Source organism: Grampus griseus, assembly GCF_964374135.1.
Source record: "Grampus griseus genome assembly, chromosome: 9".
NCBI lineage: Eukaryota > Metazoa > Chordata > Mammalia > Artiodactyla > Delphinidae > Grampus > Grampus griseus.
The window spans coordinates 48,097,185-48,112,792 of NC_139003.1; the positions used below are offsets into that span (position 1 = coordinate 48,097,185).

The 15,608-nt window shown below is 38.5% G+C and overlaps 1 protein-coding gene and 1 pseudogene across 2 annotated transcripts in view; one reads left to right on the top strand and one right to left on the bottom strand.

Annotated features, from left to right (window-relative positions):
* Positions 1–15,608, bottom strand: part of TAX1BP1 (Tax1 binding protein 1) — an 88,503-nt gene that overhangs the window by 44,419 nt on the left and 28,476 nt on the right. Inside the window, exons 6-7 of the mRNA XM_082661957.1 lie at positions 1,990–2,138; positions 1,804–1,894 (exon numbers count right to left, since the gene is read on the bottom strand). Of these exons, the coding sequence (XP_082518083.1) occupies positions 1,804–1,894; positions 1,990–2,138 (240 nt within the window). The remainder of the gene's footprint in view (positions 1–1,803; positions 1,895–1,989; positions 2,139–15,608) is intronic.
* LOC309827679 (endoribonuclease YbeY-like) lies at positions 10,963–13,975 on the top strand (annotated as a pseudogene). The gene is made up of 2 exons: positions 10,963–10,995; positions 13,490–13,975. The product of its transcript is annotated as an endoribonuclease YbeY-like (transcript).

Genomic DNA, 15,608 nt, shown 5'->3' on the forward strand with positions numbered 1-15,608 from the left:
TGAAGTGTACAGCATGGGGAATATAGCCAATAATTATGTAATACCTTTGTATAGTGACAGGTGGTAACTAGACTTATTGTGGTGATCATTTTGAAATGTACAGGAATATCAAATCACTATGCTGTGCACCAGAAACTAGGTCAATTAAACTTCACAAACAAACTCGTGAAAAAAGAGATCAGATTTGTGGTTACCTGAGGCAGAGGGTGGGGGGAAGGGGGGAATTATGAAAGTAATCAAAAGGTACAAACCTCCAGTTATAAGATAAGTAAGTACTAGGGATGTAATGTACCACATGATAGCTAAAATTAACACTGCTGTATGTTATATATTGATATCAAAGTTATTAAGAGAGTAAATCCTTAGAGTTCTCATTACAAGGAAAAAAATCTTTTATTTTATACCTATATGAGATGATGAATGTTCACTAAACTTATTGTGGTAATTATTCCATGATGTATACAAGTATACAAGTCAAATCATTATGCTGTATACTATAAACTTATACAGTGCTATATGTCAATTATATCTCAATAAAAATGGAAGAAAAAAGACGTGATCCTCAGAACAGATTTGAAATTTCATACTTGGGTACCCAATGTTGGTATCTAGCTTATCAATGTATATAAATAAATGAATAGTTGTTTTTTAAAGAGAAGGAGGAAGAAACCCACTGGTAACATAATAAATCATATTTTAGTTTCTTAGTACAAATTGAGACTCTCAAATACTGAATATATGCAGAGTTTTATGTTTTATCTTTAATATATACCATAATATCAATATATAAATGAGTACTGTCCTTTTCTAATCTAATAAAGAGATTGAATCTATCCAAATAATACTGACTTAGCTCAGACTGTTCTTGAAATTCCTCATCTGGAACTTCCTTCAGGAACTGCTTATGAGCCACTTAAAATAAGTAAGTCCCAATACGCATCCACGACATTATTGACAACTAAAGCTCACTACCCTACTGCAGAGTCACTTAAAAAGGAAAGGAGGAAAGAACTTCAAAGGGTGAAGATTTGTCAACAGGATCTTTTTTAAAATGACAGTCTCTGAAGATTATTATTATTATTCCAAAAGGCAAACTCCAAAACATGATCATCACTGAAGTAAATTAATGCTCTCCTTAAGGTTTATATATTCTTAAAAGGGGAAAATAATTAGTTGCACAAATTCTGATAAACAGGTATCTTGTTACCATTACAACTCTTTGACTTATTATACATTACCTGCTAAGTATCTAAAACACCAGCAATTTAATTCCCTGAAAACTAATTAGGGACTATACACAATGAGGCAGCTTTAAAATATACTCCCAAAACCTTTGATTCTCCTCTCTTAAAGAAGTGGAGCCTAATTTCCTTCTCCTGAGTATCAGCTGGAGTGACTTGCTTCTAATTAATAAAATAAAGAAGCATCAGTGTACAACTTGGAGACCAGGTCATAAAATGCACTGACTTCCTCCTTGCTCTCTCTTGTATAGCTCACTCTGAGGGAAGCTGGCTGCCATACTGTGAGAACATTCAAGCAGCCACTGAAGAGGCAACATTCCAAGAAACTGAAGGGCCTCCTGCCAAAAGTCATGTGAGTGAGCCACTTTGACAGCAGATTTTCCAGTTCTAATTGAGCCTTTGGCTGACTGCAGCCCTTGCCAAACATCCTGACTGCAACTACACAAGAGACCCTGAGCAAGAACCACTCAGCTAAGCTGCTCCCAAATTCCTGACCACTAAGTTTTGGGGTAACATGTTACACAGCAAAAGATAACTAATAAAAATGTAAAGAATAAATTACCTTATAAAGTTCCTTCTCATCCTTTTCTGTCTTCAACTGACATTCAAGCTGTTCTCTTTCATATTGTGCCTTTCTGAGTTTGTCCTTTAAACTGAGTTAAAGTCAAATAACGTTAACATAGACAAAAACAACTTTCTTAAAACAGTTTTAAAACACGAAGATACTTTTTTAAAGCATCATGAATACCTGTCTAATTCAGTTTCTTTTTCAATCGCTTTATGTGTGACTGACACAATATCTTCCTCAAGCTGGAGGGCTTTGGATGTAGCATCATTGTAACTCTTCTTAAATTCTTCATTTTCCATTTTTAAACTTTGTGAGACTTCAAAAAGAACCTTAGAAACAATAACAAAATATTTTGAGAAACACAGAAACATAATTAGAAATACAAATTTGTATATCTCTAAGAAATCTATTTATGGTTAAAAGTTTAATCCCACATTTGTCCCCTCCGAAGTTTTTTTTTTTTTGGTGGTATGCGGGCCTCTCACGTTGCGGAGCACAGGCTCCGGACACACAGGCTCAGCGGCCATGACTCACGGGCCCAGCCGCTCCGCGGCATGTGGGATCTTCCCGGACCAGGGCACGAACCCATGTCCCCTGCATCAGCAGGCGGACTCTCAACCACTGCGCCACCAGGGAAGCCCCCCTCCAAAGTTTATAAGACTAAAAACTAAACCTGAAATGGTAACATACATTAAACTTTTCAAATACTAAATCAATTATTAACTTTTTTCCTGGACTTTTCACACACTGTTTGCTGATTTCACTAACTTCTCCACCAGAGGGCAGGCAACTGAAGTGAGGAAAAAATTTAAAAATTAGTCACTTTGCTTTTTACATCTCACTTTCCAATGTTACCCTAATGACAAAACAAGTTTCATGATACTAAACAAAGTTAACACCAACTTCTTCTAGCATAAATCACTAAGTGCCACTGATAATTATACCAAAGCACTAAGTTAAGATATATGCCTAAAGCCATGTTCCTAAAGCTCCTGTCACTGTGATTCAAGAGGCTGGAACAAATATTTAAAGACACTGAAATGGATATAAAAGAGGTAGTAAATGTGATGAATTTCACTTTAAACAGATAATTTAAAAATTTTTATCACATCAATTAAGACAATTAAGTAACTTATGAGAATTCGATCAAGCCTCTCCCTAAGCCTGTTTTATAATTTGTAAAATGGAGATAATAAGGCCTTTTCTGCCTCGTTTATAAAATTATGAGAACCAAATATAACAGTGCATTTGGAGGTTTCCACATAGTTATGGGAAACTATACATCAAAAGAACTGATAAATTAAGACAAATTGTGTTTGTTAAAAAAATAATTTTACAATTTCCCACTAATGAAAGTACCACCCGGGACTTCCCTGGCAGTCCAATGGTTAAGACTCCACGCTTCCCTCGGTGCTTTGTGACCTCCTGGAGGAGTGGGATAGGGAGTGGGGGAGCGACGGAGACACAAGAGGGAACAGATATGGGAACATATGTATATGAATAACTGATTCACTTTGTTAACACACCATTGTAAAGCAATTATACCCCAATAAAGATGTTTAAAAAAAAAAAAGACTCCAGGCTTCCTCCTTCCCTTGTGGCGCAGTGGTTAAGAATCCCCCTGCCAATGCAGAGGACACGGGTTCGAGCCCTGGTCTGGGAAGATCCCACATGCCATGGAGCAACTAAGCCCGTTCACCTCAACTACTGAGCCTGCGCTCTAGAGCCCGTACTCCACAAGAAGAGAAGCCACCACAATGAGAAGTCCGCACACCGCAATGAAGAGTAGCCCCCACTTGCTGCAACTAGAGAAAGCCAGGGCGCAGCAACGAAGACCCAACGCAGTCACAAATAAACAAACAAACAAACAAACAAATAAATTAAAAAAGACTCCGTGCTTCCACTGCAGGGGGCATGGGTTCGATGCCTGGTCAGGAAACTAGGATCCTGCATGCCCTGTGGCACAGCCAAAAAAAAAATAATAGTACCACCCATCAACCCAACAACGAAAACTAAAGAAAATCACCATTCTGCCAATTTAAATGTATCAAATGTTACAAAGTATTTATAAGCCACTTTGACTTTCATAAAGTAACAGCCAAATTTTTTACTTATAGGTAGAATATCACTTTAAATATCTTGCTAGAATATGAAAATTACTAAACTGCATCTAAGAACGACGTAATTCATTAAGAAGCTTATCACAATAGAGGTCAGATACACTCTATTGGTTTTATTTTTGCTCAAAACAACTGTTTGCCTTACTGAATTTGCAACATAAACCAAAGACTGTTATGCAAAACTAAATGCTTTTCTGATTTCAATTCTACACAACACCAGAGAAAGCAGGTGATATTTACTCCCTCTCCCATAATTGTTGTCACTATCCAATGATCCTTTAATATTTGACACATTTTCAGTATTTGTCTAGCTGATTTATAAGGACGGTCAGAGAGGTTTCTAAATAGTTTTTTACTATTTTTTTTTTAGTTTTTATTTTTACCAAATGCTCTCTTGGTACTGTGAATAGGCTACAGATTTAATCCAGGTATTTCTTCCTAGGAAAAAGATTAGATTGCCCAGAGGCAAAAACTAGTTTCTGATTCTGCAATTAATGAAGTTCTATAGTGGGTAAATAGCATTCTAAAGAAAATGCATAGAGAATAACTAGAAAAGATTCATAAGCAACTAAACACAAAACATTAACTGCTTTATCTATGAGTCAGTTAACTCTATAGTGAGTCACAAATTAATTCTAACTATACTTGAGAGTCTTGGAATCTTTTGTTGGTACCTATAAAAGCAACCAATAGCTTCTCAGCATCCAAGCCCACTGCAAAAGGCATGAAAATACTAAAGTGGGGATTATTCTTCAGGCCTGTAGCACTCATATCTGAGTGAAGGATAAGCATCTTCAATGTGTCTAAGTTTCCTTAGCATGAAAATGACATCAAAGCCCTTAGTGTACATACAAATAACTAAGAAACATGTTTTCTTTAAAAAAATAATAATAACATTTTTAAAACAGTAAAATTTACAACATAGTCTTTGAAAAACACTTGAAATTTGGAATAAATATTCATTTGGTCAGTATTTGCAAGATATGTCAAAAGGGCACCATAATTCTAATATTAAAACAGAGAAAAACTTAGAGATGAGTAAGTCAGCTACACCGTGCACCAAGATAAGAACAGTAACAAAAGTGGTGGCAAAAGGAGATTAAGAGATTTGGGCATTTCAGATTCATGCAGCAGACTTCGCCCCCTCCTCCTAAATTGAAGGATCACGTCACCATGACCTACTATTACCAATTCCCCCAAGTCATAACCCTCAAATATGAACAACAAGATAAAAAGACTGTGAATCATCTATGTGGCTAAACATGCACTAAAAATATCTTAACAACACATTTATTCCTATGTTAAATAAAGACAAAATTAACTCTGACTACAAATGAATACATGTAAAGAAACCAGATACAATATCACTGACAATTATCTAGAAAAAAGTATGATGATATTCTGGATTCAAACATACAGCAAGAAAATTTAGTAAATTAGTTCCTGAATACTCTAAATGGCAAATCACTGGCAAAAGGATTATGTCATTTATGGAAATTGCTAGAAGATTTTAAAATAAATCTTACTCATGTGAGGTAATTGGCTTTTCTCAAACACTGTGCTTCTTGAAATCGACTATAATACCAAGCTATGTAGATAGTTCTAGAGAATATAAATGTATCTTCTCTGGTTCCTAGAAATACACCAAACAAAAATATAACTGACGGGCTTCCCTGGTGGCGCAGTGGTTGAGAGTCCGCCTGCCGATGCAGGGGACACGGGTTTGTGCCCCGGTCCGGGAAGATCCCACATGCCACGGAGCGGCTGGGCCCGTGAGCCATGGCCGCTGAGCCTGTGCGTCCAGAGCCTGTGCTCCGCAACGGGAGAGGCCACAACAGTGAGAGGCCCACGTACCGCAAAAAAAAAACAAAAAAAAAACATATACATATATATATATATAACTGACAACAATGTACTATAATAAACTATCTTCATGGCATTAAAATAATGTGTTAAAAGGCAAAATAAATAAATAACAATAATAACTAGGGAATTAACTGTTTCATTAACATTGCTCCCATAAAAACAACCTGTTTAAGTTTCAGTTAGTTTTTTTTTTTTAATATTTATTTATTTATTTGGTTGCATCGGGTCTTAGTTGCAGCAGGTGGGCTCCTTAGTTGCAGCTCGCCAGCTCCTTAGCTGTGGCATGCGAACTTTTACTTGCAGCATGCATGTGGGACCTAGTTCCCGGAACAAGAATCGAACCCAGGCCCCCTGCACTGGGAGTGCCAAGTCTAAACCACTGTACCACCTGAGAAGTCCCTCAGTTTGTTTTTTTTGTTTGTTTTTTATTTGTAAACTTTTTATTTGTTTGTTTGTTTTTTATTTGTAAACTTTTTATTTGTAAACTAACCTAATAGAAACCATAACTTACTTTAGCATATTTCAATTTGCAGTACTTTAGATCTCTGAATTTAAACAACAAATATTCATATAACCTCTTCGGTAATAAACTTCAAATTTATCTTAAGAAAACCTTATACTTTTATTCAAACAACAACAGCAAAAAATTGCACTAAGAACATTTCCATGAAGGGACTTTGCTTGTGGTCCAGTGGGTAAAACTCCGCATTCCCAAAGCAGGGGGCCTGGGTTCGATCCCTGGTTGGAGAACTAGATCCCACATGCATGCTTCAACTAAGAGCCCACATGCCACAACTAAGATCAGGCTCAGCCAAAATAAATACATTTTTAGAAAAGAAAAATAAGACAATTTCCATGGAGAATATTGTCCATATTCCAAGAGAGCAAAGTTTAAATACAATAAAATGTAATAAGAGCCACTTCTACTATCAAAAGTCTGCTATGAGCAAATACACTTAAATTCTACCTTTGTGAAACCATAATCAAAACGAAAAGACAGGACTTCCCTGGTGTTCCAATGGCTAAGAATCCACCTTCCAATTCAGAGGACGCGGATTCAATTCCTGGTCGGGGAACTAAAATCCCACATGCCATGGCGCCACTAAGCCTGCACGCCATAACTAGAGACTAGAGAAGGCTGCACACCATAATTAGAGACTAGAGAAGCCCGCGCGCCACAACTAGAGAAGCCCGCACACTGCAATGAAGACCCAGCACACACACACACAAACAAACAAACAAACAAAAAGAAAAACAAGGGCTTCCCTGGTGGCACAGTGGTTGAGAGTCCGCCTGCCAATGCAGGGGACACAGGTTCATGCCACGGAGCAGCTGGGCCCGTGAGCCATGGCCGCTGAGCCTGTGCGTCCAGAGCCTGTGTTCCGCAACGGGAGAGACCACAACAGTGAGAGGCCCGCGTACCACAAAAAAAAAAAAAAAACATGAAAAGGCAACCCATAGAATGGGAAAAAATATTTGCAAACGATGTAACCAACAAGGGATTAATCTCCAAAATATACAAACAGCTCATGCAGCTCAGTATCAAAAAAACAACCAAATCAAAAACTGGGCAGGGAATTCCCTGATGGTCCAGTGGTTAGGACTACATGCTTTCACTGCCAAGGGCCCAGGTTCGATCACTGTTCAGGGAACTAAGATCCTACAAGCCAAGCTGCACGGCCAAAAAAAAGGCAGAAGATCTAAATAGACATTTCTCCAAAGAAGACATACAGATGGCCAAAAAGCACATGAAAAGATGCTCAACATCACAAAATATTAGAGAAATGCAAATCAAAACTACAGTGAATGGGGCTTCCCTGGTGGCGCAGTGGTTGAGAGTCCGCCTGCCGATGCAGGGGACACGGGTTCATGCCCCGATCCGGGAGGATCCTACATGCCACGGAGTGGCTGGGCCTGTGAGCCATGGTCGCTGAGCCTGCGCGTCCGGAGCCTGTGCTCCGCAACGGGAGAGGCCCGCGTACCGCAAAAAAAAAAAAAAAACTACAGTGAAGTATCACCTCACATCAGTCAGAATGGCCATCAACAAAAAGTCTACAAATAATAAGTGCTGGAGAGGGTGTGGAGAAAAGGCAACCCTCCTACACTGCTGGTGGGAATGTAAACTCATACAGCCACTATGGAGAACAGTATGGGGGTTCCTTAAAAAACTAAAAATAGAACTACCATATGATCCAGCAATCCCATTCCGGGGCATATATCTAGAGAAAACCATAATTCGAAAAGATACATGCACCCCAATGTTCAATGCAGCACTATTTACAATAGCCAAGACACGGAAGCAACCTAAATGTCCACTAATGGAGGAATGGATAAAGAAGATGTGATATATATATATATATATATATATATACACATATACATATGCATACAGTGGAATATTACTCAGCCATAAAAAAGAATGAAATAATGCCATTTGCAGCAACATAGACAGACTTAAGAGATTATCATACTAAGTGAAGTCAGAAAAAGAAAAATATAATATCACTTATATGTGGAATCTAAAAAAATGATACAAATGAACTTATTTACAGAACAGAAACAGACTCACAGACTTCAGAAACAAACTTTATGGGGACATCACTGGTGGCTCAGTGGTTAAGAATCCGTCTGCCGATACAGGGGACACGGGTTCAAGCCCTGGTCCGGGAAGATCCCACATGCCGTGGAGCAACTAAGCCTGTGCGCCACAACTACTGAGCCTGCGCTCCAGAACTACTGAGTCCGTGCGCCACAGCTACTGAGCCTGTGCTCTAGAGCCTGCAAGCCACAACTACTGAGCCCGCATGCCACAACTACCGAAGCCCACGCACCTAGAGCCTGTGCTCCACAACAAGAGAAGCCACTGCAAGGAGAAGCCCACGCACTGCAACAAAGAGCAGCCCCTGCTTGCCCCAACTAGAAAAGGCCCGCGTGCAGCAACGAAGACCCAACACAGTAAAAATAAATAAATAAATAAATAAAATTAAAAAAAAAAATTATGGTTACCAAAGGGGAAATGTTGGGAGGAAGGATAAATTAGGAGTTTGGGATTAACATACATACACCACTATATATAAAATAGATAATCAACAAGGACCTACTGAAGAACACAGGGAACTCTACTCAATATTCTGTAATAACCTATATGGGATAAGAATCTGAAAAAGAATGTATAAATAAATACATATGTGTGTGTGTGTGTGTGTGTGTGTGTGTGTGTGTGTACAACTGAATCACTTTTCTGTATACCTGAAATAACACAACATTGTAAATCAACTATACTCCAGAAAGGTGGGGGTGGGTGCGGACCGAGAGGCGGGGGATGTCACAGGGCCAGCCCCACAGGCCCCTCTCCCGGGGGGGCCGTGTAGGGCCGGAGGGGCGGCGGACACATCCGCATCCGGGTCCTCCGCCACCCTCGGCGCGGGGGGTAGGCCGGGGTTCCCGGGCGCTCGCGGCCCTTGCGCTCTTCAAAAAGAAAAAAAAAAAAACTATACTCCAATATTAAAAAAAAATTAAATATAAATAAAAAAATGGTTAAAAAAAAATTCTAGCTTTACAAGAGAATTCCAGATCCAAAGGATTAAATTTTTTTGGTTGGAGTAGAAAAAGGAGAGGGAAGAAAGGCTACAAATATATCTATAAATGTCTAAGTTATTTCCTGAACATGTATACATTCCACAGACAAGTACCTTTTTTTATTTTTTATTTATTTATGGCTGTGTTGGGTCTTTGTTGCTGTGCGGGCTTCTCATTGCAGTGGCTTCTCTTGTTGCAGAGCACGGGCTCTAGGCACGTGGGCTTTAGTAGTTGTGGCTTGCAGGCTCTACAGCACAGGCTCAGTAGTTGTGGCACACGGGCTTAGTTGCTCCGTGGCATGTGGGATCTTCCCAGACCAGGGATCGAACCCGTGTCCCCTACACTGTCAGGCGGATTCTTAACCACTGCGCCACCGGGGAAGTCCCGACAAGTAACTTTTAATGTTGGGTTTCACATACGTTTTTAAAGAAGAAGAAAAAATTTAGGATGGTATAATTTTACTTATATTAAGTTGCTTTTTTAATTAAAATTGAATGATTTACTTTACACCAGATCAATGGAACAGAAAAGAGACCCAGCAATAAACGCATGCATATGTGTTCAATCAATCTATCAATACAACAAAGGAACCAAGAATATACAATAGGAAAAGGGTACTCTCTTCAACAAATCATCCTGGGAAAGCTGGACAGCCACATGCAAAACAATGAAACTGGACCACCATCTTAAACCATACACAAAAATTAATTCAAATGAATAAAAGACTTAAATTTAAGACTTGAAACCATAAAACTCCTAGGAGAGAACACAGGGGGTAATACGCTCCTTGACCCTGGTCTTAGCAATGAATTTTTGGATTTGATACCAAAAGCAAAAATAAACAAGCAGGACTACATCAAACTAAAAAAGGTTCCGCACAGCAAAGGAAACCACCAACAAAATGAAAAAGCAACCTCTGAAATTGGAGGAAATATTTGCAAATCAAATATCTGATAAGAGGTTAATATCCAAAATTATATTTAAAGAATTCACACAACTCAATAGCCACCCCCCGCAATAAAAACCCCACAAGCCAATTTAAAAATTGGCAGAGGAACGGAAAAGACATTTTCTTCCAAATACAACACATGAATGGCCAACAAGCACATGAAAAGGTGCTCAGGTACATGAAAAGGTGCTCAAAATCAGGGAAATGCAAATCAAAGCCACAATGCATATCAGCTCACACCTATCAGAATGGCTGTCATCAAGAAGACAAGGGATAGGACTTTCCTGGAGGCGCAGTGGTTAAGAATCCGCCTGCCAATGCAGGGGACACGGGTTCGAGCCCTGCTCCGGGTAGGTCCCACATGCCGTGGAGCAACTAAGCCTGCGTGCCACGACTACTGAAGCCCGTGCTCAACAAGAGAAGCCACCGCAATGAGAAGCATGTGCACCGCAAAGAAGAGTAGCTCCCGTTCACAACTAGAGAAAGCCCGCAAGCAGCAACAAAGACCCAGTGCAACCAAAAATAAATAAATAAAAATTAAAAAAAAAAAAGACAATGGATAACAAAATACTGGTGAAGATGTGGAGAAAAGGGAACCCTTGTGCACTGTTGGTGGAAATGTAAACTGGTGCAGGCACCATGCAAAAGCCAATACGGAATGAAAACTATACCGTATGATTCAGCAATCCCACTTCTGGGTATGTACCCAAAGGAAATGAAAACAGGATATGGAAGAGATTTATCTGCACTCTCATGTTCACTGCAGCATATTCACAACAATCAAGATAAAGAAACAACCTAAATGTATATCAGTGGATGAATGGATACAGAAAATGTGGTACATAAATACAATGGAATACTATTCAGTCATGAGAAAGAAGAAAATCCTGCTATTTGCAACAACATGGATGGACCTTGAGAGCATTATGCTAAGTGAAATATGCCAAACAAATACTGCATGGTATCTACTTATATGAAGAATCTAAATAAAAAGTCAAACTCATAGAAAAAGAATAGAAAAGTGGGTGCCAGGGGCTGAGGGGTGGGGAGCGGGGAGGTTGATAAAAGGGGACAAAGTTTTAGCTATAAGATGAATAAAGTCAGAGGATCTAATGTATAACATTGTGACTACAGTTAACAACACTATAATGTATAAGTGAAATTTGCTGAGAGAAAAATGTTCTCCTCTCTCTCTCTGTCTCTCTCTCACACACACACACTCACACACACACACACACACACACACAAAGGGTAAATAGGGGAATTCCCTGGAGGCCCAGTGGTTAGGACTCCATGCTTCCACTGCAGGGGGCATGGGTTCGATCCCTGGTCTGGGAACTAACATCCCATAAGCCATGGGGGGCAGCCAAAAAAAAAAAAAAAAAGATAAATATGTAGTTGAAAATGTGTTAATTAATTAGATGGGAGGAATCCTTTCACAAGGATTCTTTTCACAATCCTTTCCTTTATACATATTCAAATCATCATTATGTACACTTTAAATATCTTAAAATTTCATCAATTACACCTGAACTGAATGAAAAATACTCAATGCTACAAGTCTTGTGAAACAAACTATAAAAAATGCTTCATGTACCTAGGGGCAGGACAGGAATAAAGATGCAAACGTAGAGAATGGACTTGAGGACACGGGGAGGGGGAAGCTGGGACGAAGTGAGAGAGTGGCACTGACATATATACACTACCAAATGTAAAAGAGATAGCTAGTGGGAAGCAGCCGCATAGCACAGGGAGATCAGCTTGGTGCTTTGTGACCACCTAGAGGGGTGGGATAGGGAGGGTGGGAGGGAGATGCAAGAGGGAGGGGATATGCGGATATGCGTATGCACATAGCTGATTCACTTTGTTATACAGCAGAAACTAACACACCATTGTAAAGCAATTATACTCCAATAAAGATGTTAAAAAACAATGCTTCATGTTACACCTCTGTATTAGTCTATACAAGATTATGAGCTAGTTCAAAGTATATAAATATATTTTAGAAACAAAGTATTATGAATTTCTGAAACTATTACTTAGCAAATCAGGTGCAAAATGAAAGTAATTGGCTTTAAAGAAACGTATTGCTAAATACATTAAATTACTCATTAAAATTAAGCCTTTGTGTCTTCTCAATAAAAAACCGGTAAAAGAGAATTAGAAATTCAATGATATCCTAACTTCAAAATTGGTTTTTAGCAATTCTACACATTAGATAGATAGATAGATAGACATAAGCAACTGGGGCGATCCATACATTAAGCAGTTTAAATGCCTTAAACTACCTCTGTCCAAAACCAGGTATCCAACGCAAGGAAAAAGAAAGCCAAAAATATAAAGATAGTTGCAGAGGTCCACACTAGCCAGAGCCACCATCATAATGAGAGATCTTTCATGTTCTCTCACTCCTATACCTATGATAACTCCCAAATGCCTGGTAATGTCTCAAGGTACCCTACCTAGTTTGTGAAACTTAAGAACCAAAACAATATGAATATATACAATAGTTCATAACATGCTCCTCATATTGTTTAAGCAATATTGACTTAGTACCCCACAAAAGAAATTGGTTTTAAATTATCTTGAAGTACATCTTAAGTTACCAATATTCAAGTTAAGAATATAATTTACTTTATGGAAAAAACTCAATTCATAGTTTAGGCACCAAAAAATTATAAACTAAACTAACTAGAAAACTTAACAGGATCACAGCCCATTTTAGTCCTACTTGGAAAACAAGATTCAATACCATTCAATTTTCAATCTTCTAATTTCAAATATATATCTAGTTTTCAATCTTCTAATTTCAAGTATATATCTAGCACTCCAAAACAAAAACAAGAACACACAGAATATACATACAACCTGCTAATTTTTACATAAGTCTAATAAATGTAAAGTTGGGGGTTAAAAACCTAATACAATGGGATATTATGTGACATTAAAAAGAACGAACTGCTGACACATACTATAAAATGGTGAAGCTTGAAAACATAAGTGAAAGAAGCTAGTCACAAAAGGCCACATATTATTTCATTTGTATGCAATGTCCAAAACATGCAAATCCATAGAGACGGAAACTTAGATTAGTGGCTGCCTGGGACTTGTGGGAAATAAAGAGTGACGACAAATAGGTACAAGATTTCTTTTGGGGCGGGTTTAGAGCTTGGTGCTGAGGAACCTGCAGCGGGCAGTGCCCGAGGCGGGCGCGGCTCCGTGAGAAGGTGCAGGCAGTGCGGAGAGCCCTGTGGGTGCAGAGGTTCGACCTGGGGGTCGTCTGTGTCGACAACAGATTCAGCCGATTAATACAATCTACACAAACAAAAATACCCCAACAGATGTGCTTTCCTTTCCATTTCACGAGGATCTGAAAGCAGGCAAAATTCCCCAGCCTGATTTTCCAGATTACTATAATTTAGGAGACATTTTCCTGGGAGTAGAGTATATCTTCCAGCACTGCAAAGAAAATGAAGATTCCTATGACATCCTGACTGTGACTGCCACCCACGGGCTCTGTCACCTGCTGAGCTTCACACACAGCACGGAGGCCGAGTGGCAGAAGCGGTACCAGAAGGAGAAGCAGGTTCTCAAGGAGCTGAGCAGGCACACAGGGACCAGGTTTCTGCCCCTGAGCAGGGGCCTCTTCTGACTGAAGTGTCACAGTGTGAATGAAAGGTGGATTTCCCCCCCTTGGGCCCCAAGGATCAGGGGTCCCCCACGCTGAGGTCCCTGCTGGCCACTGCTGTCCTGTGGGGCTGCAGAAGTGCCAGCCCTAGCAGGTGCTGAATTCTATGAGTGGAACCTGCCTCTTAAAACACTAGAGAAATTTCCACTCATTTCTTTGTTCAGGACACAGGTAGGTGTGTTATTTTCAGTGTTGTAAATAAAATAGTTCTAAGTGCTCAGAAAAAAAAAAATTTATTTTGGGGGTTCTAAAACTAGGTTATGGTAATGGTTGCACAATTCTATAAATATAATAAAAACCACTGAATTTTATAAAGTGATGAACTTTGGGGGTATGTAAATTACATCTCAACAAAGCTGTTTTTAAAAAAGATCAATTAGATAAGCCCTCAGCAGTAGGTATAGTGTGTCATTAAGAACACTGGTATAGTATACAGTGTGATTAAGAGCACTGGCTGGAGCCAGACTGCCTGCCTGTACCACTTATATAAACTGTTCAATTGTAGGCAGGTTAAGTAACCTACACTTCATAGTATAAAGAGAGTTAACAGACATAAAAACACTCAGAATAGCACCTGGCTTACATTAAGTATTATATGCGTTACTCTTATTAATCAGCCTTTTACAAGAGAGAAAAATCCACGCTTCTTTGAAGTTGAACTAAAAATGAATGTAAAAATTACCCTTAATGAAAATTGTTACTTTTTAAATTTAGAGTGTACATGAATAATGGAACATACATATCACATTAAAATAATCTAGGGGAAATACAATATATAAATTATAGCTCTCAATTTATAAATATTATTTGGTTTCAGTTTTAATCTACTTTGTAATCCTACCTTATACCTTCAAGGAGCCAACGTTAAATGTAATTAAACGCATCACTTATACCAATTGGTTTTGATAATCTTAACTTGTCCAATTCTTTTAATTTACAAAATGAGTGTTCCCTCTAGTGGTATTTTACAATGAGAAAAGTCAATGTTTACAAAAGATGGAAGATTTTATTTATAAACATTAAATTATTATAAACATTTAACTGTTTTAGTATTTGTCAAGTATTGAATGGGTAATAAGTTAATCAATCATATTTTATAAAACAATGAAAATGCAATATATTTCTTCTACCATGAAGAAACTGAAGTTCTCTACAGATCATTCCTAGTATACTATTATAAAATTTTAAATGACTGGTAAATATCTTAATAGTCCTTCAGATATTCAGAGGCTATATACTCATACCTCAAAGAGAAGCCCTTTAGGACTATTATATGAAGATCGTTTTTCAGAATTCATACCATGGAATAGATTTTAAACATATGCCAAGAAATGTCACAGATTTAATAAGCCACGCAACTAACCCGGGTGTGAAAGTTCCTGAGCTGTTCTAACTGCCCAGCAGGCCTCCCTGATTAAGATGGAGACTATAATTTTGGAAGTAAAAAGCAAATTCATAAAAAACTAGAAGCCCCACAACTAGGAACAAAGAAGAACTCTCTCTCCTGGCAAGCATGTTATTTTATCCCCAGAAATAAGCAGTTGCCAAAATATAACTCATAATTGTTTATATGTAACATTATACAAGTATTATCAAT